Source organism: Zosterops lateralis, assembly GCF_965231275.1.
Source record: "Zosterops lateralis genome assembly, chromosome: 5".
Lineage (NCBI taxonomy): Eukaryota > Metazoa > Chordata > Aves > Passeriformes > Zosteropidae > Zosterops > Zosterops lateralis.
The window spans coordinates 2654605-2676197 of NC_139766.1; the positions used below are offsets into that span (position 1 = coordinate 2654605).

General features: G+C 39.6%; 1 protein-coding gene across 1 annotated transcript in view; it reads left to right on the forward strand.

Moving 5' to 3' along the window:
- The window catches only part of DNAAF9 (dynein axonemal assembly factor 9), a gene marked incomplete at its 5' end in the record, with an annotated part of 60809 nt that overhangs the window by 11822 nt on the left and 27394 nt on the right, over positions 1-21593 (forward strand). Inside the window, 15 exons of the mRNA XM_083861391.1 lie at positions 3337-3456; positions 4313-4437; positions 7692-7788; positions 8864-8970; positions 11365-11442; positions 12586-12684; positions 13569-13624; positions 14627-14762; positions 16283-16364; positions 17020-17056; positions 19717-19804; positions 20214-20290; positions 20574-20618; positions 21081-21126; positions 21440-21551. Coding sequence (XP_083717517.1) covers positions 3337-3456; positions 4313-4437; positions 7692-7788; positions 8864-8970; positions 11365-11442; positions 12586-12684; positions 13569-13624; positions 14627-14762; positions 16283-16364; positions 17020-17056; positions 19717-19804; positions 20214-20290; positions 20574-20618; positions 21081-21126; positions 21440-21551 — 1305 coding nt within the window. The remainder of the gene's footprint in view (positions 1-3336; positions 3457-4312; positions 4438-7691; positions 7789-8863; positions 8971-11364; positions 11443-12585; positions 12685-13568; positions 13625-14626; positions 14763-16282; positions 16365-17019; positions 17057-19716; positions 19805-20213; positions 20291-20573; positions 20619-21080; positions 21127-21439; positions 21552-21593) is intronic.

The window sequence follows — 21593 nt, forward strand, 5'->3', positions numbered from 1 at the left end:
TTGGTGGTGTTTCTTGGCATCTTACCTTTCAGCAGAGGTTTTCAGCTCATGGTTCAGTTGCTCTGATTTCTGAGGATGTGCATTTAGTGTGAGTAGGGTGTGTCTGTAACTGTACTTGTAGCTGCTCTGATTGTGGATTAAACTGTTTCACCATTCAGCATAGCTGAGCTGAATTTTTGCAAATATTGATATTTATTTTTTATTCTTCTCAAAGATTGTGGGGATACTTTCAAAACTGTTCCAGTAAATCTTTATCTTACCTAGGTTCTTTTCACATGTTGCTACGTCTTAAAATTATTTTTTCTCCATTATATCCATCCCACACAGAGCTCTCCCTCCTGGGGTTTCTCTCACATCCTAAGAACACTTAGTGCATTGCACTGATTGTTCATCTCTTTCCAAACAGAGACTATTTTAAGGATTATTCTGCCAGCAGTTCCAGAATTGTGTGTTGATTTTGGGCCAATATTCAAAGGTGATGTGTCCATTCCCTCCAGCTGCACTTCCCTGCTGTCCCCAGGTGCATTTTCCATCACTGCTGCTGCTCTTCGATATCTTGTACCCACTTTATCTCAGCGAGCGTCCAGATTTTCTTCCCCCCGGATTTGGGCAGAATGTTTTCTGCCAATTTAGCAAACTGAATGGGGAGCAGGAGCAGGAAGGGCTCCTCGGGGCTCAGACTGACTCATTGTGTGCCCACACCCCAGCGATGAGTTGGGAACAGGCGGAGGAGTTACCAAACTCCCAGCTCAGCTGGAGACAGGCGTCGGGGTTTCCTAATTAATGGTCTTGCCCATTGTTCTGGGGAGGAGGACTGATAATGCTCTCGGGGGTATCTTATCTTGGTCATTGTTTAATTTCCTGTTTGTTTTCTGCTAACTATATCTGTTCCTTTAACTCCATATGTTTCTGTAGAATGGCAGCAAAGCTTCAGTGTGACAGCTCCTGTCTGGACAGGATGCTTGAAAGATCCAAGTAAACCACAAATCCCAAATATTCTGCAGAATTCATGGTTTTGTGTTAAATAAATGTCTTCTTCCCTGTGTATCTGTCAGTGCTCTGCAAGCAATAATTCACCCATGTCCAATTATTAAGAGTTAAATTTGTCAGCTGTCCTCCTTTAACATCTTTTTGTTTTCCCCTCCTTCTGTCATTAACTGAAAGAGCAGGGATTTGGAGTTTGGCTTGGAGGAAATCATCCCTGCTCAAAGTTGCTGTACCCAGATAAAACCTCAAACTCTTCAAGTGATGGTGACATCATAACTGGGTTTTTTACTTTAAATGAGGGCAGTTTCTCATTTTTCTTGTGATCTTCCAGAAATTAGAATCACAGGATCATAGAATGGTTTAGATTGGAAGGGACCTTAAAGATAATGTAGTTCCAGCTCAGTGCCATGGGCAGGGACACCTTCCACTATCCCAGGTGGCTCCAAGTCCCATCCAGCCTAGTTTTAGACACTTCCAGGGATCCAGGGGCAGCCACAGTTTCTCTGGGCACCCTGTGCCAGGGCCTCCTCACCCTCACAGGGAAAGAGTCCTTCCCAGTATCCCATCTATCCCTGCCCTCTGGCAGTGGGAAGCCATTCCCCCTTGTTCTGTCCCTCTGTCCCTTGTCCCCAGTCCCTCTCCAGCTCTCCTGGAGCCCCTTTAGGCATTGGAAGGGGTTCTCAGCTCTCCCTGTAGCCTTCTCTTTTCTGGGCTGGACATTCCCAGGTCTCTCAACCTGTCTGTGCCAGGTTATTGCTCTTCTGAGCCTTCAGAAGGTGCCTCTGTTAGGCAGGTAATCAGTGAAACAGATTTTCTTCAGGACACATTGTGTGTGCTCACTTCCCAAGGCTGTAGCTGATTCCAAGGAGACTGATTACATTTAAATGAAGTTCCCTAAAACAATGGGACAGCTTCTTCCTGAAAGAAGGGAGTCTCCATTTGTTTGTAACTAAAATCCCACCTAGACACGAGGGCTTTGGCAGCAATATTTGTGTGTTGAGTCCCATTGAATTCCAGATTACATTGGTGTGGCTGCTTTCAGGGGGCTGAAAATGTAAATAAAATAAAGGGGCAGGTATGAATGAGAGGTCAGAAACAGCAGGAGAATGAGGATTCAAAGAGTTTTTGAGGGCTGAGAAAGCTGGGATAGATGTGAGGCAACTTTGGAATAACAGATACCTTGGAATACATGTGAGCTACCCAAAGTTACTGAGCAAACAAAGAGTTTATTGAGATGTGGGATTCAGAGATGTGGGATTCAGTAGCTGGATGCAGACACATCATCTGGTTAGCACTTCAATGCTGAAGCATAACATGAAAAAGGAGCATAAATAGGAGAATCTGAAGTTTGTTCCAATTTTTGCCAATTTCAGATGACTCTTGACTGGTTTGGTTTCAAATTCAAGTCCTGAGACTCAGATGTTCAGGCCATGTTATTACATTATCAATGTCTTGATCTCTCCTTTGGCAGTGGTAACAAATCCTAATTTATTGGCAGCCATTCAACTGATTCCTAATATAACTTGGTAAGGAAAACTTGCCATTAGAGGAATTTTTTTGCAAGTCAAGACCGGTGACCTCTGTGAAATGTGGATGGCAAGGATACTGCTTTAGGTGCAGTTGCACTTGTTTGAGAAAAATGGATTTATTAGAGTAGAATTATGGCTGTGACTGTCATCCAGAGAGATGAAGATTGATGAAAATAATTTCTAAATCTGTGTAGCCTCATTCCTATCTTCTTGTATTTAACTTCTATCTCTTCATTCTCCAGATCTTCACGTTTTTTCAATTTAATTTTCCCGAGAAAAAGTTTCCTTGGCAGCTCTTTGTGCCCTCTATGTTTTGTCAGAACATCTTTTCACAATTTGTCAGGAGTCTGCAGTGGCTCTCTGGTGACTCAGGGATTGCTCTATAACACTGATAAGATAATGTTTAATCATGTATTCTAAAGCAGGAGATTTGGGTCACGGGATTAGTTTGTTAGGAAGCTTCAATCAAGAACATATTAATTAGAATGCATCCTGCATCCAGACAGATGTTGGAATTACTAGAAAAAATACCAGAATTTTGGATGCAGAGCACCAAAATACAAGACATTTAAATTTTTAAAGGAATACTTGTGGATTTAGGTTGAAAGGGAGATGTCAAGCTTGTGGCAGTGATGTTGCAAAAACTCCTTTTTCCCTACCCTGTTCTCTCAGTGTGTTCAGTAGAGTAGTTGAATTCACACTCCTGCTTTAAAGTTTAATAAATTGGGGAAGAAAACAAACTTTTCAGGTGTGCACAGGAAGAAAACAAACTTTTCATGTTAGGACACACCACAATTCTCCTGTGGTTTTGCCTTTGCAGGGATAGACAGTCGATACAATGAAGGCTGCAGGGAGCTGGCAAATTATCTGCTCTTTGGTTTGTACAACCAGAACAACAACGACTTTGAAAGGACAGGCTTTCCTGAGGAAGTTCTGGATGGTGAGTAATGTTCTCAACATTTTTACCTGTCCTGGATGGAAGATGAGCAGAAAAAGGCACATGGGGGGAAAAAAAAAAGGTCATTAAGTCTCAAGTCGTCTTCATACAAAAGTCTCAAATATCTTCTAAGATATTTTCAGCATATGCCTGAAAATATCTTCCTATAAACACTGCTGCAGAGCTCATTTTTAAACATAAAAAGATACATTTTGTATGTTTTATGCTCCAGAGTTTATCTCAAATATTGTAAACTGACACAATTACAATCCATTAGTTCAGTCAGTGTATGTATGAACGTGTTATTAATCACTGTGTGATTGCACCTCTGCACTTATAAAGTACTTGAGCTCTTTTTGAGTTCACTACATTAACTCACCTTTGTCACACTTGGAATGTGGCCAGTCCCTGTGAGCACAGCTTATTATTCCCTTATTTGCATGAAACTTTTTGGATATCTCCCCCCTAGGCTGGTAGTGTTGATGGTTTTTTAGTTGAAGCAACTCTGATGTAATGTCAGGCAAGAGCAGCTGGAGTTGAGAGTTCTGGAAGTGCTCTGGGAAGACTCATCCTGACCCTCTTGGCTGCACAAAGGACAGGCTGATGCAAGTTCTGTGCAAGACTTGGGAATAACCCCCCCAGTTGTCTGGAACAGTTACAAGTGCTCTTGTACTTGGAACTGTCTGTGGCTGCCAACTGCTTCTTCTGCTTGTTTAAAAGAAATCAGGAATTGCACTGCATTCAGATAACTGAGCAATTTTCTTTTTTAATGAGGTACATGATAGAAAAAAATGTTTTCTGTTCAGTTTCTCCTGTGTGTGGAGTCCTGATGCTGGAATATTTGTTCTGCTTGTTGCAGATATAATCATATTAATAAAACCTGACAGTGTTCATCTGTACTGCAACCCTGTGAATTACAAGCATCTTTTGCCCTACGTGGCACACTGGAGGAACTTGCATTTCCACTGTCTGACTGAAAATGAGGTAAGTGAAAAATAAATGCAGGCAAGATTTTTTAATGAACTGATCCTTAAAGTGAAACTTTAAAAAACATTCTTTCCAGAAGCCTTTTTTCTCTTTTCTCCTCAGCAGGGGAGTGATATGTGTGTATATCTGAGTATTAGTCATTTGCTCAAGTGTGCAAGAAGAATATGTTGTCAGTACTTTAATTTGTTGGAGCACAAAGACAAATTGCTCCTCTCTCCCACTGATTGCTGTTGTTTTGACCTGAGTCAGTGATCTTTTAATGAGGGAAAAAGTGTGGGTTGTGAAAAAATGCAAAATGTGAATCAAGTATCACAGTCAATGCTGAGATTTCCCACATCAGCCTTGTTTGCTGCCAGAGCAGTGTTTGCATTGCTTGCCAGTAGTTTTAGAATATTAGAAAAGATGGGCTTAGTAAGTCCTTTAAAATCAAGAAACTTCGTTATGTATTTTCATTTTAACTAATAAAGCTTTCTGCCAAGAACTATTAACTTCACTTCCACGACGTCCCATGACTGATGAGAGTTTCATCTTGAACTTAAATGTCAAAGTATTCTAGAAAAAGTTCATTTATTGTTGTGGAGTATTTTTAGAGGAGTAAAAAATGAAAATACTCTTTGTCTGGGTATAGAATAAAGACCTTTTAATTCCAGTGGAGACTGGAAATGCTTCTTCCTACATTGAGTTCTGTGTATCTCCTTTTCTAAGTTAGAATCATAGTGAATTCTGCAGGGAGTGGGTTTGGAGCCTGTGATGGTGAGTGAAGCCAGTGGAAAAATGAATGGGAAAGTCAGGGAGAGAAACCTTTTGTTCCCTTGAGTTTCCAGCTTGGAAGTGATGGGGCTTATAATAGACTGATTGTATTCTTATATGTCTGGTTGATAGCTTAGATCATGGAATTAGGAAATAATTCAGATTACGAAGAACCTCTGGAGATCATCTTGTCCAACCTCCTGCTTCAGTGGTGAGATCAGATCAGGTTACCCAAGGTCTTTTTGCAGCTGGGTGTTGAAAACACCCAAGGATGATTGCAGAACCTCTGCTGGCTGGCTGCTCTGTTTTCCCACTGTCCTCTTAGTTAAAAAAGTGTTTCCTTTTGTCAAACACAAACCTGTTTTGTTTTAAATTATGACTTTTGTTATGAGCACTGTGGATTCAGGAATACGTTGGAGGGTTCGAGGTGCAGATATTGAGCAAGACTGGATCTCTCTCTCTGGGACAAGTGGTGCATTCCACTGATTGTGGTGGCCCTCCACTGATCTTGCTCCAAGTTATAACTACCTTGTCCACGGATCCCAAAACTTGTGGATACAATTCCAGGAGTGCAGCAGAGTGGAATAATTCTTGTCAGGATAGAACAGCTGAGCTCCAGGTTAAAACATGCCACAGCAAACCCAAAGACTGGCTTCACAAGGCTTTTCTGTTGCCAAAATCCCTGCTGAAAGGGCAAATCTGATGCTGGGAGAACACGTGGACTCTGGAATCAGGAACAGAGGCGTTCTTACCACACAGTTGCCAGTGCAACTGCAATCTCAGCTATTGAATTTTAAGCCTCATCTGCTTATGGGCTTTGATATGATTTGTTGTGGTAAGCAGGAACCTTAATCATGCAGTGTTGACTTAAAATGATGATGTAACTGGCAAGGTAAACCTTGTTCTTTGTGGAAATGAGGGGAAAGGTTTGGTTTTTGGAAGCTGAAAATACAGTTCTGCTTCACTGCTGTTTGGTGGGAGTGAACTGAGCACTTCCAGTCACATTCCTGATGTATAAGAATTGCCATTTTCCTAGATTGCTGCTGAAAGACAAACAAAACTTTGCTGTGTCAGGCTTTAAGTGCATCCTGTTTACAGGAGAGTTGCCTGCAGTGGCTCTTAAGCACTTACTTTAGTGATAGAAATAACTTCATAAAAATGAAACCGAAGAAGGGCAAGAATTTTAGAAATAAATAAAGCAGTGCTGAACCTGGCTCTGGCAAAACAGCTTCCTTTTTTCCTCCTTACTTGCTTTAACTAGACACAGGAATTAAGGAGAATATCCTAGTTATTGGGGAAAAAAATCCCATATTACTAAGAAAATGGCCATGTTCAAAGTGGCCAAATAGGAGAAAATACAGAAATTTGCTGTATTACATTTTGGGATGTCACAGTTGAACTGGCTGTATTTATTCCTGCAACAGCAGATTGTGAGCAAGTCTTTAGCACCCTGCCAAAATCCCAGTTCTTATTCCAATGACATTTTTAAGTCTTGAGAAACTGGCAGTTGTTTGGAGCTTGGCTTTGAACTGCAACTTTGATCTTTGTTCTTCCTGGAGCTGAAGAAGAAATGCAGCACAGAGGAGCTGGGGCTGCATCTTAAATTCAGGCTTGGCTTAAAAGAACTTGTTCTCAAAATAAATGTGTTGGGTGTACCCTGAAGCTCACAAAAGAGTTCATAATCATGTCATTTGCCTTGATAAGAAGCTCAGAGCACTGCATGTAAAAATAAAATAGGCAAAACATCTCTGCCTTCTGATCTTGCTCCAGAAAACAAGTGGCTCTTGAAGAAGCCAGCAGGGCTAGACCTGTTGGTTCCAGACTTGCTGCTAAACTGCTTTTCAGGTCAAAGGCAGTGTGTTTTCAGGTTTGTGTTCTGTTACAGGAATGACTTTAGTGTGATTTGTCCCTTCAGTCTGGTTTTTATGCTTTTCTGAGTTAGGAATTTTGGTCTTCAGTCTAGTGAAGTCTTCAGACAGTGTTGCGTGAGGGTTTCTCCTCTTCTTGCCTCCTCCTTTTCCTGCAGTTCACCTCTCCCTCAGACCAAAACTGGTTCTCAATGAATAATCTATGACCTAGGGCTTATTCTGTCATGGATTTTTCTTGCTCAGTGTTGTTTAGCTGGTAATACAGTATCTTATTTTATTATTTTTTCCCTCGTTTTTCCTGGCCCATCAGTTGGTATCCTCAAAATGACTTTTATCTTTCAGATCTAGATGTTGAAAGACTTCACTGAAAACTGAAAGTAAAGTCTGTAATTATGCCTTCATATGTCCTGATTAAAACCCTTGCTTTGAAGCTTGATTTTTTTTTTTTTTTTAAATTTCCATTGGTTTGAGTACATCCCTGCCATGATGGGATTTCCAAAATACAGAAAGAAGTGCTTGAGCTTCTGGAGGCTGTAGGTGATATTTTAGTGCTTTACATGCTGCATCTTTCCTTTCCTACCAATCAAATTAGGGCATGCCTAACCCAGTTTGATTTTAAATGGCTTCTTTCAGTACGAAGATGAAGAAGCTGCAGAGGAATTCAAGATTTCCAGCTTTGTGGACATGGTCCGGGATTGCAGCCGCATCGGGATCCCCTACAGCTGCCAAGGTAGGGTTGTGCTCATAGTGGAAGTGTTTTGCACCCTGCAGCTTCAAGAATTAAGATTTCCTTGCCTTAGGACAGAAATAAGGATTAGTAAGCCATTAGTTTCCTTTTAGTCTCTTTTTACTTAAGAGTTGAATTTCTTGCTGGGAACTGGAAGCCCACAGAGTTCATCTGGGGAGTGAATGCCCCCAGCGTGAGGCAGAGAAATGATTTGCATTCAGAGCAGTGTCTTGAGCTGCTACAGAAGTTCTCTGTTCCCATGGGAGCTCCAGATAAATCCTTCTTTATGGAAGGGAAGAATAAACATTTCTTTATGCAAGTTGCCTTTTTTAGAACTGAAAAAAAACCCCCTGCCCTGCATGGCTTCCTGTTGGGATCTGGAGCCAGCCTTGAGCCTCAGCAATGTAATCTTGCATTCTTTTTTTATTCCTAATTCTTTATTGCTTCCCTTAGGGAAGGGTGATATGCTCTGACTGCCTGGAAAGTCATTAATGGAAGTGCCAGGAGGATGAGTTTTCCTCTCCCCCAAATTAAAATTCTGATTAAATGGGGATGATGGAAGAAATTCCTCCCAGTGAGGGCAGCGAGGCCCTGGCAAAGGGCCCAGAGAAGCTGTGGCTGCCCCTGAATCCCTGGAAGTGTCCAAGGTCAGGCTGAACAGGGCTTGGAGCAACCTGGGCTAGTGAAAGGTGTCCCTGCCTATGGCAGGGGTGGAATGGGATGAACTTTAAGGTTCTTTCCCATCAAAACCATTCTGGGATTCTGTGATGTTGACAGTATTTACTTAAGGCCAAGTATTTGAGGAACTGCAGTAAGCAAAGCTTCCTGTTTATGATCTTGAATTTCAGTTATTAATGAAGTTTGCAAGGAGATGTGAAATATCCAGAGAAAAAAGGACAAAATCTAGGGTGTAGAGGAGCTTCTAAAATTGCCATCTGCTCAAAAGAATACTTTTCACTGAAAAAGATTTTCAGTTGTACAAAGATGGGATAATCGAGACCTTCTGTGAATCCCAAGAACTCGGGGAGAGCTGAAGTGCCAGGATTTGTGAGGAGATGCTGCTGTGTTTGCCTTGCAGGCCACCTGCAGATATTTGACATGTTCATCGTGGAGAAGTGGCCGATTGTCCAGGCCTTTGCGCTCGAGGGGATCGGGGGCGACGGCTTCTTCACCATGAAATACGAAGTGAGTGCTTCCCTTTGTCATTTCCTCTCTGAAGCAGAAGTTGCTCATGAAGTTATTTTGTTTGGAAAACACTTTTTGAGGTGATCTGGTTCTGAGTCACTGCTCAAGTGGGCTGCTAAATTGGATGAAGTTTTTTTGGGATCTTGTAAAACCGTGGCAGAGTGGAGACCCTGTGGTGTTGCTGAGATTCTGTTCTGGACTACACAGCACTTTTCTCTGGATAAACCATTGTTTGGACATTCTCCCCAGGCCTGTGCTGTAGTTTAGAACTTCTTTCCTTTCCTTCTAGACCCACCTCTACCAATAACCCATTTTTTTACCCCTAGATGGATTTTTTTACCCCTGATTTTTTAGTTGGGTTCTAGATCTTGAAGAGCAGAGCAGGAGGAGCTGGTTAGTGACAAACACCTTGAGATGAGCTCAGAAAATAAGAAAAGACTATTCTTGTATCACTGGTTTTGACTGAAGAGATGAATCTCCTTTTCTCACTGACATTATATATTCATGGGTCATCATACCCTGCTGAATAGGGCAACAGTCAGGAGTTAATTGCTGCAATATTTAATAATGATTTGCTGTTCCACTCTGAGCAACTTATGTCATTAATTTGCCCTTTTATTAATTATGCTCTGAACAGCATTTTCAGATGACAGCTTTGCATTTTTGTACTTGTTTAAAGCTTCTTTGATTTCGTTTTTTGAACCTCTGCCACAACAATTCAGTTGTCCCAATTTTCTTACCACTCCTCCATTTTTACAGCCACAATGGGCTTTGGTCTGACTCCTGATAGCTGGAAAACTTCCAGAGAATTGATAATGCCATTGTTAAAGTCTCACCATATCTAGAATTGTACATGCTTGTTCAGAAATATGCTCTGTGAGTTCCTGTGCCTTTCTGAGCACTGTTCTCTTGCCACTGGTTCCTTTCTTCAGTTTTTTGGTTTTTTTTTTTTTTTTTTTCATTCCATCCCTGGTACTGTAACACCTTGTGGTGTGAACCTGCCCAAACCATTAAACACAGAGTGCAAACAGATGAGCCTCTTTGGGGGAGGGCAATCAATCACCCTTCTTGATGTCTGAAATGAGTCAATGAAAATTTGGCTGGCAATTCGGGAGCTGTTTGGGTCTTTAATTGCACTCTAATTACCCCAGTTCATTTCACAAATCTGAAAAAGATGTTCAGACACGGTGGCACAGACAGAACCTCTCCTGTGTCATCCAGGGAGCTGATATTGTCTCCAAGCACTCCTGAATGCTTAAAAAGGAGCAGGGAAATAATTCTTGGACTTCTTTTTTAAGAGCAATCACGTTGGCTCTGGCAGTCCAGCCAGCTCCAGCTGGAGCTCTTGCTTTCTTCCTCCTTGAAATCATGAGGGGATTTCAAATGGGAAGTGACATTCTTAACTTTTTATGTGTTTGTGTCTGCTCTGTGTCACTGCTGGGGGTGGAAACCAGGCTGGAAGTGCATTGGGGATCACTGTAAAAGATCTATAAATTAATTATTCTGCCATTATTAAAAGGGGAGTTATTTGGTGCATTTTTAGCTCAGGCTTTCTCTCTGAGAGTGTGTCTTCTCTTAGATTTGAATATATGAATTATATATGCAGGATGATAATTCAGGATTTTTCTCAGTCCGTAAAGGCAGTTGCTCTTTTATTACCTTAATAATAAAAATTATTATTAGAATCAGAAATTAGAGGAGAAATCAGAGTTGCTCAAGATACTGTAATTTAGAAAATTTACTGTATTTATAGGAATGGAATGGAAGTGAGGTCTGGGAAATCATTATTAACATACCTAATTACATGAAATAATAACTGGAATAACTGTAAAGCAGTGGGTTAAGAAAATTCCAGCCAGTGTTGCATTTTTAACTGAGTGAGTGATGGGGAACCCTGTAAATGCAGAAATCTTTCAGATACAAGTGTCCCTTCAGAATATATTTTTAAATGTTATTCTCATATACATCATCCTGCTACTTGGAGGAAAGTATTGCAAAGTTAAACTCTTTTAGCCTAAATTTACATCAGCTTGGAGCCAGTGTTGGCTGATGCTCAGGATGAGTAACCCTGGAATTGGCTCTTGGCTGTCTCAACTCAGAAAAACTCAATCTTGCCCTTTTGCCTGCACCAGCTCATGCAGTTCTTTGCTATAAAACTGAAAAAATTAGTGAAATGATTCGTTTGGAGGATGCAAAGAAAGCTTTGCACAGAGTAAAAATTTTTGTAACGGAGTGAAAATATTTGTGAAATCAGAGTGAAAATATTTGTGAAATCAGAGTTAAGGAGCACTGTTAGACAGGGCAGTGTTCCCCAGTGCTGTCTCAGCTTAAACCTGAATCTGTGGCCTTCTTTGTGTTGATATTCACAGAAATGTGTTTAAAAATCTCTTCCAGTTAATGGATGTCAGTGCTGACTTGTGGAAGACCTACAGCAAAATGGATCCTGTGTCCTTGGAGGATTTGCTTTTTGAGGTAATGCAGGTGAAATGTTCTGCCTCGGTGTCACCCCAGAGTAAAAGTGGTGTGATTTTGCTTGGTTTTAATTAAGTTTATGGGCTTAATCTACAGGCTCTGCCTGCTGTTTCTTGCAGGGTCTCCTCCTGTTCCTTAAATCTACCACAAACTCTGCAAAACACTAAAATAACTTGTCTCGGTTTCCTTGAATTTATTTCCTTGAATTTTCCTTGAATTTACCAAATTGCTTTGTCTGAAAATCTCCTGAACATTTTCCTTCGTGTCATTAAACCATGTACAAAATACATGAAGTTTCTGTGGTTTTGTGTCTTAATCCTCCTTTTGCAACAAGGAGGGTTAAAAAAAAAAATCCCCTTTAACACACAACCATTCTTCCAGGAGAAGAAAAAAGCATTTTTCAGATGTTTTGTAGCTCCTTTAAGTGGAGAACAGTGACACTCAGTGGCTGCCCTGATGCTTTGGGAAATACAAACAGTGGGAAGAGATTCTCACATTAATGCCATGCTCTGATCTCAGTGCTAGAGGAGAAAGCATTGTATAAATATTAATATTTATAATTATATTTTATATTTATAATTTATTAGTATTTATACTTTATTAGTGTATATATATTCATAATAATTATTGGTATAAAAAATAATTTTTTATCTATTTCTAGCTTGACAGCAATTTAATATGTACAACATTCAGCAGTAATTATCCTTTATTAATAAAACATTGGTAGCTCACACCAATTTGGTTGTTCAATCAACTGCTGTAATGAAAATTAAAATATGATAGAAATTTTACAAGGCTCTTAATCTAAATAATCACTCTCTGATATTTCACTTCCCTTCTCTGTGTGGAAGTGAGATTAATATTTGGGATTTGTCCTACACCCTGAGCAGACCTGTTAACCATAATTTAAAGTTTTCAGCCTGAAAGGTGTTGTTAAATTGACTTAAATTTTCTGAAAAAAACCAACATAAACCACACATCCACAAAAAGACACCCTGAAATTAGCATAATGTCCTTATCTTCTAAAATATATTTATTTTCCTGAGCTTCTTGTTTCATTGGGCACTCTGTATTTTAGTGAAATGTCACCTTTGCCTTCATTTCCCTTGCCTTGGGAAGTAATGTCAAATATTTCCCTTCTAGGATTTAACGATTTTTGAACATCAGTGGACCAACTTTTTTGCTAATTTTGACACTGAAATTCCCTTCATTCTGGAACTCTCAGAATCTCAGGCGGGGGAGGTAGGTCTGCTTCAGCAATCCTTGAGAATCCTGTTGGTATCCATGCAGAAAGAATAATTATTCAGCATTATTTTGGTTTTTTTTTTCCCCCTATCCCATCTCACTTTCCATGTTTGAGGAGTAAAAACTCATAGTTTGGGGTTTTTCGAGTCACCACCCACCTTAAAAATCCGTGGTATGATGGCTTAGGACTGCTGGGGTAATTCAGTCAAGTGTTTGCTCACTGATAATTCAATTTACGTCTGCACAGGAGATATTTGTAGGTAGATTAACTTGCATTTGGGTGGAATCTGGTATGTGCAAGGCTTAACAAGTTGAATTTGCACATCTCAGACATAACTGAGGGGGTAGCACAGACCATGGGAGAGAACAGCACAGGATATCTCGGGGTGCCTGTTGCTTTTTGAAGTGTTTTGTTGCTTTTTTGATGCATTTTGAAGCATTTTGTTGCTTTTTTGGATGCATTTTTAAGCATTTTGTTGCTTTTTTGGATGTGTTTTGAAGCCTTTTGATGCTTTTTTGTTGCATTTTGAAGCCTTTTGATGCTTTTTTTAAGCGTTTTGTTGCTTTTTTGGATGCGTTTTGAAGCATTTTGATGCTTTTTTAAAGCATTTTGTTGCTTCCTCTGGGATAGTGGAAGGTGTCCCTGCCCATGGCAGAGGGTTGGAACTAAATGGGCTTTAAGGTTCCTCCCAACTTAAACCATTCAATGATTTAATAATGTGAGAGATTTAGTGGTATAGGTGTTTGTTTGTGGAGGTTGGAAGTATTTTTTAAGGGTTCAGGAGTTTTCTCTAAGAAGGATATTTTGGGTTTAATTAATGGTAGGATATTTCATGCCCCTGTTCATGTACTTAATAATTTTTGTTTTCAATTCTTCACAGCCCTTCAGGAGTTATTTCAGCCATGGCATGATCTCAAGCCATATAACAGATAACAGGTAATTATTACTCACTATTCCCTCTGGTGTCACTGCTACCTCAATATTTTATTTCCATATCCCTGATCCCATAATGCTTAAAATTCTTTGTGGTATCATCTCAGTGCATCAAATCTCATCTTGAAAAAAAAAAAAAAGCAACCTGTGCAAAGTTCCTTCCTGTCCTTGGGAAGGAAAAGCTGAAATTTCACTGGGTTTAATGCTGGAGTTCTTACATACACCATGAAATTTTGTGCATTATGATCAGTTCCTTCCTTGTTCCATCCCTGGAAAAGGTTGGATGGGGCTTGGAACAACCTGGGATAGTGAAAGGTGTCCCTGCCATGTCAGGGATTGGAATGAAATGATCTTTAAGGCCCCTTCCAACCCAAACCATCCTGTAATTCTGTAAGAGAGTTTTAACCAAAAGTTGTTACTTAGCCGACGGTTCTGTTGCAAAATCCACATTTTGTTGTTTTGACCTAATGAAGGTTTGTTTAGCTACTTCAATCTCTCTGCACATTCTTCTGTATTTGGGATAAACTGTGGAGTTCAATGCCCTTTATTGCTGGCAGCATCCTCTGGTGTTTGCATTGCAATAAAGAAGAGAAAATCCTTGACCTCTCCAGCTGAGTCTTGGGCTCAAAGCCAAAACTAAACCCAGAATAGTTTTATTTGTTTCCAACACGGTCATTTCAGGCTCTTTCAAGATGGTGAATTTTAAACTAAGCAGCTTTTCAAGGCAGTTTAAGATAAAAGAATCATCTAAGAGCATTTGGGAACAATGTTGAGATAAATTTATTGTGTTTGAAAGAAATTATCATCTTTTTAATGCAAGAAGATTTTTTTTCTTTAAAACTTGGTCATTTCACTGTAAAGCTTTATGCAGCTTTAGCAATTTTTTTTCCCTTATAGTGAGAAATTCAGCAGCTGGTTCATCACACTTGAAAGCTTTGATTTCATTTGTTGGTTGTAAACTTTCCTGTGAGTTATTTTGGTGGTGATTCCCTCTCTCCTCCTCAGCCCGAGCCGGCAGCCCTTTGTCCTGTTTGGCAGCCACTCCACCAAGGAAAACCTCAACTCTGGGAACTTCAATTTTCCATCTGAAGGACACCTGGTTCGAAACACTGGCCTTGGTGGAAGCACTGCCAAGCATATGGTAAGCCTTTGGAGAAGTTATCTGAGAGTTTGAAGCATTGTGTATATTCTCTTTTTCTTTGTGTATTTTTTGTGCTTGTCTTCCATGAGTTAAATACTTAATTCTTCTTAACATAAAGCATCTTAGCAATCCATCAGTTTAAGGAACAAATTTGATTTTTCTTGCTCTCTTTCCAAGTTAAGCCATACTGAATTCTTAATCAGGGACTGCTGAATGAGTTAAAATAATTTATTCTCTGGAAAAAGACAACTTTTGATGTAAGTGGGTGGGGGAGAGGGAAATGCTGTTTGTGAGGGTGTATGTCCTGGCCACAAAGTAAAAACCTTCTGTGGTACACTGAACTGTGACACACAGATTCTATTTTAATCACCTTTATTCAGCCATTTCTTAGAAAGGAAAAGCTACTCTTTTTTTTTTTTTTTTTTTTGACAATACCTTTGTGAATAAACCTGAGATACCGACACGTATCCAAATTCTGGTCTGTGCTTCAACAACTAATGACAAAACTCTGCAAAGCCTTTCACAGTTCCAGGACTGTTCTGTTGGAGTTGCAAAGATTAACTTGTTTCCATTTCCAAGTAAAAGCTGGGTTGTTAAACATTTGCTGAGGTTCCGTGGCTCGTTGCACCCGCGGCGCAGGGGCCGTGCCTGGGCTGGCGACCCCAGGGAATTGGGATCCTCTGGCTGGAGGACCTGGGTGGCTCCAGAAGGCAACTGGCAGCGAAGGAGGAGAGAGGTAGAGTGTGGAGAGAGCTCCCTGCTGCCTCCAGGGGCTCTGTGGGAGTGGTGTGAGCCCTTGAGCAGGTGGATGTGGCCATGAGGGAGTGAGCGCATGAGTGAGGCCATGAGTTCATTGAGCTTTGTCAGCATTTCATGTGCAGCTGCCTCAGGGATGGATGGACGTGGGGCTTCTGGGCACAGATCGTGTGTCCAGAGCCTGAGAAAAGAGTGGTTTTTGCATCTTGGTGAAATCTCATCCTCCATTTACTGCTCTAACTCTGTTTCTGTAAAAACACTTCCAGTTCTGTCTTTCCTTCCCTTGTTAACAATGAGATACCATTTTGATACCTTTGAAAAATGCAAGTACTGTGTTATTCTGATGTACTTGCTCCTTCTTTTGTCCTCAGATTCTGATGCTGTTCTTAAAAAGGTGGTTTATTTACAGGTACAGGTTTTAATAGGGTGTCATGAAAATAGTAAATAAGACCAAGTGCCAGCATAGTTATGGGACCCTGACACACTTTCCTCTTCATGAAAAGAGCAGTTGACATAGGAAATTGAAAACACAAGTCAGAGCTCATCTCCTTTCCAAAGTCTTTCAACCATTCAGGTCAAGTCAAAAGTGAAATAGACCTTTGAAAACGTAAGTTGCTTTTTCACAATCCAGTTCCGTCTGTGTTGTAAACTTCTGTAGTCTGTCAGTGCTTAGAAGACTTAAGGGGAGCGTAGTTAATTGTTAATTATTGCACCAATTTGGTTTTTACTGATGTCTTTTGTATCTCATTAATACTGACTGCTAGGTAGTGCAGTGTGTATCTCCAAAGGGACCTCTGGCTTGTTCAAGGACCTATTTTTTTGGAGCCACTCACGTTCCTTTCCTGGGTAAGTGCATTAAACACACCAAGGCAGTTATTACCTCTGATTCCATGAAAATATGTAGCAATAAAAAGCTTTGCTTCCTTTATAAGCATCAGGCCATGGAGTGGTAGATTCTGTAGCCAGTGCATGAAATCATAGCAGATTTCATGGGTAAAATCTGAGTGTTAAAATTGAAATCTGTCAGATCTCAGTGTGAAGATCTTTTTAAAGTATTAAATAAACATTTAAGTCCATGTTCCATATGGATTTATATAAAAAAAACCAGTCTCCAAAATACAGTAATTCAAACTGGTTGTTGTCAAGTAACTGAAGATTTTTAGGATGGAGAAAATTCTTTCACTTCTATCTGTTATCCTCAGTATAATGAGTTACAGTAGCTTTATTCCCAAATAAAAACAAGATATTTAAAAATTAAAAGAAAACATTTTCTTATATATTTTAAATGGCTGGAAGAGTCCATGGATAAAGTCAGTCCTTAGGGTTGTCTTGAAACTAGACTGGGCTCAGAAAAGCTGAAGAGGGGATGGTTGGATGATTGGAATTGCAGCCTGTGTTTGCCCTTGTAGCATAAAATACTGGATAAATTCCCTGTAAGATGTGCAGCAAAAATGTTCTCACAGTGTTTAAACCAAACCTTTTATTTTTGTTTTTAATACAGGAAATGACAATGAGATGCACAAGCAAGCTGAGCAAGTGTAAGCTGCCAATTTTTTATATTGTTCCTTAACTCTTCTCTCTTTCTACCTCGTGGCAGTAGGTGAAACCTGCTTTTAGTGGCTGTTGGCATTTGCTGAGACATTTTTATTCAGAATAACGTGCATGGGACAGGGTTTCAAAGGCAAAATGCTTGTGGGGGGTTTCAGTGGGTACATGGGGAGTTCTTCGTGTGACAGCAGCAGAGTAGGAAAGGAAATATTAGTAAATTTTGCTCAAATTGTAGTAAAAAAATAATCTTAGCAGTTATTTGAATAATTCTTCAAGATACTTTATGTAAAATGAGGGGGAAAAGTCTCTCACACTGTAGCATCTTGCACAGATAGAAGGAAAAGTAATTTTTGACCACTTTCATTAACAATATGTAAGATTTCTGATGCTTAGCGAAAATGACAACAGGGAACACTCAAACTTGTGAAGAAGTTCACTGTGTTAAAATTAGATCAAAGTTAATTTTCCCAAAAAATTGGGAAGCTGCAAAGCTTCTGCACATTTTAACCTTCTCAAAAATCAGACTTTGTTTATCCATGTTGATGTCCACTTCCTCTGCATGTTGTAGATCCCTGTCCAGCTTGGAGAGCACAGTAGATAATCTGCTTTGGTCTTGCTCTCTCTCTCTTGATAAACCAGATCTTTCCTTAGAGATTTTGTCCTCCTTGTTAGTTGGGATCATTTTAGGAGCCTGTTTTTTGCTTCTGCAAAGCTGCATGACCTGGTAGCAAGATTATCAAAGATATTAAAGATGTGTCAGTACTGTCACACTAAATGCTGTTGACTCTTGGTAATTGTGAGGCATAAAAATGAAATTACTGCACTGAGAAGCAGATTTTCCTTTTTTCTAGAGGAAACTGAACTCCAACAGGTGTTTTTTCTTGCTCAAACATTTTTTGTCCTCCTTCAAAAATCCTTTGTACTAAATACATTTTAATCAAGATGAGTAGAGGAGCTCTAAACAAAGCAGGGGTTGATAAAGGCAGTGATTTAAAAATAAGATCTTTTTCTTGGGAGCATCCCTGTATTGGTTCAAGTAATCTAATTCCAACAACAATAGCATAATTGGCTTTTTATGACAAACCTGAACTCATGATTTTCCACTTAGTTTGCAGTTGAGTCCTGTAACTGCTTCTGACAGTTTCAATATTTTATAAAAAGTGGAAATAAAAGTATTTTATGGGCACTATTCATTCCAAATTTGCCTGTACTGATTGCCTGGAGTGCATAAACCAATTCTGTAAATTGAAAGATCAACTGGGATAAACCTTCTGGTTTTATTTTTATTTTAAGAAAATGCTTCAAAAGCAACACAACAGAAATCCTGTGCTGTGGTGTTTTTTTTTTTTTTGTTTTTTTTTTTTTGTTTTTTTTTTCATGGCTGGCTTTAAAATGTTAAAATGGGAAGAAGAATAAAATAAAGGACACCTCACTGAGGTGTTTTCTTGCAAATATATATGTGAATTTGAGGGAAAATAGGAATGGTTTGCAGAGTCTGGAAGAATTGTAATATAAAGGTTACTGGGTGCAGTGAAAACATGCTCAGTGCATATGAAAGCACAGGAAATTACAGTCCAGAAACCTGAAAAAATAGTGAGAAAGCTGAATTTTAAAATCTCTTGCTGCTGTTGGGGATGATCAAAGACAAGTTTTGGTGTGCTTGGAGGTTCCTCTGTGTTTGGAACCTTCAGATGATTTTTTCCATCCTTCAGGAATGCTTTGCATTTGGCTTAAATGCTAGATCCTTCTCCTTCCTCTCCCCTCTCCCCTCCCTCAATATTGGCAGTGGAGTAATGAGGAAACTTAAAATTCAGGGACTAATTTTGTTGATCTGCTCATCTTTTTGTTGTGATTCAGCAGGAAAACAGAGGCTGATTTTCCTTGGTTGGGCACCTGTAGGTTTTCCCCAGTGGTTCTGGAGCTGTAAATGTGTCAATAGCTGGAACTCACTCCTGGCTTCACCTGACTTGGGTTTATTTTTTCAGTCCCCCTTTAAGAAGGGGATTGGACTGAGCTGGGATGGAGATTTCATGGAGTTGTGGAATGGTTTGGGTTGAAGAGATCTTTTAAAGATCATTTCATTCCAGTCTTTTGCCAGGAGAGGGAGGGACAGCAGGGACACCTTCCACCATCCCAAGTGGCTCCAAGCCCTGCCCAGCCTGGCTTTGGACATTTCCAGGGATCCAGAGGCAGCCACAGCTTCTCTGGGAATTCCATTCCAGGGCCTCCCCACCCTCACAGGGAACAATTCCCTCCTTGAATCCCATCTATCCCTCCCCTCTGTCAATGTGAAGCCATTCCCTCTATTACTCCAGGCCCTGCATTTAGGATGTGATTCTTATACCCAACTGCAGCAAAAGTCAACAGTAAACCACAATTATTTTATTCCTGACTAACAAAAGCACCAGATACATTTATGTCAAGAGTTATTTCCCCAAAATATCCTGTAATTCGAGCAATTTCCTTGCTCTAATTTAATTTTCTTAAACAGAAAGCTCAACTATAAAACTACTTCTCCACTTATTCCAACAAAGACCCCTTCCTTATTATTAAGGGAGTTGTGCAATGAGAGGAAAAACTGCTCCTTTTAAAGAGAGGAGGAAGAAAACTCTACCTGTCCAGTAAATGTTGTGTTTGTATTTCTCTTCAGTACGCTGTTGTCGCAAATATATTCTGCTGTTGTAGAGGCTGTGCTTGCTGGCATTGAGTGCTATGCTAAAACTTCCACTGAATCCAAGGTAAATGAAGCCCCCCTGTAATTGTTCTCTCTATGTAATTGTTGATTTGGATTGCTTGCCAGGATGGGATTCACGTGCGAACCAAAAATGAAAACCAAAAGAATTCTGATGTTTCGTTCAAGGTTCATACCCTGGCCTCTAACCAGGCTCTGAATTCTGTTTTAAAAAAAAAATAAAATAAAAGAGAGATTTCAGAGTGTGTCTAATTTTACCCATCTCCAGCTGGTTTTTCCATCTCCTCGTGAATTTTCCTGACCTCATAGTAAGGAAAATGAGATCTGTGAAAGAACAAAATTTTAGCCTGGTGCATCAGTGTGTTACTGTTTAGTGTCTCTTGTTGATCTTACTGGTGCTGCTGGGATTTGGAAGGATGGGAAAGGATATTTTATTCTTTATTTCCTTTTTTCAGGCAAAGGAGGTGGCAGAGCAGGTGCTCCTGTCTTTGTTAGACACCCTTGGCTTAGCACAGCTGAAATCTGCTTTACGGTGTGTATTTCCAGAGTTGCTCATTGCTCGTTGTCTCACTGGATTGGCTTCTTTGGGGGGGAAAAAATATCACTTATAAACTGAAAAATATCAATTTAAAACTGAATTTGCCTGACTGCCAGATTTCAAGACTTTATAATGCATTCAGCCTTTAAAAATCATTATTATTATTCCATTTTCCAGTTTTCTTAATAATTTCTTTTGCTTTTAGTTTATTCCTGCTTATTTTTTCCATTTAAAAGTATCAACCACACGTTTCACTTGTACATTTTCTGTTCTACAGCTCCAAAATCGCTTTTCAAATTCAGGCTGTGAACAACCATGGCAGGTTTGTATCACTATCTTACAATTTCTTGTTATTAATTAGTGCTTTTCATACACTAATAAATTAATTTTTCTCCTCTTGGAACTCCTGCAGAAACCCTTGTGTTGGATTATTTCATACCAGATGTGCTAAATGCATTTTTGTGTATGAGGTCGATCAGTGATTTCATATCTGTAATTCTGTGGAATCTTAAAAACATTAAAAGGAACAAAAAACAGTTGGGCAGACTAATTTTATTAACTGTTAATGAGTAGAAGCAGCATGAGCTCATTAAGAGTTTCCTTTTAAAAATGCTTTTAACTTAGTTGATATCAAAAATTTGTGCTTATTTAATCTCCACACTAATTGCCTGAAATGACCTGCACAAATAAGAGTTTATTTTAAAATAAAGCAGTTTTTTTGGGTGCTCTGGAGTCACAGAAAGATGGTCTAACATTAAATATTTAATTATCATTATTGTTCTAGAATTACTCCTTTGGATAACGAGGACAGCCTCAGTTTGATCAAAACGGTAAGAAATAATAATACTTGTTTATTTAATTAGAAAATAGAGCTCAAGTGTCTGGTTTTCTGGGGCATATTGAGACTTTTATGTGAATACAAGTATAGGAGAGAGATGAGAGAGATTTCAGATGCTGAAACAGGTTTAACAAGAAGTCAGAATTCAGAATAAAACGTTAACACGGATTTATGATCTCAGGCTTTAACTACTGTATAGAAATAATGGTTTAGGATGTTTGAAAAATACAGATTTTGCTGTTTCAATTGAAATATTTAAAGTTTTGCTTTCTCTTCCCTTCCCTCCAACTGCTGGGTTGCTGCAGGCATCCATGATGGTGTTTGACATTCCAGACCTGCTGACAGGAAGAGGATGTTTGGGATCTGTTGTGTTCTCAGAGTCCTTCCTGACATCACAAATACAGGTCAAAGAAAAAGGTGAGTGGTTTAAATTCTGACACCACTCTTGTCCTTCTGTTG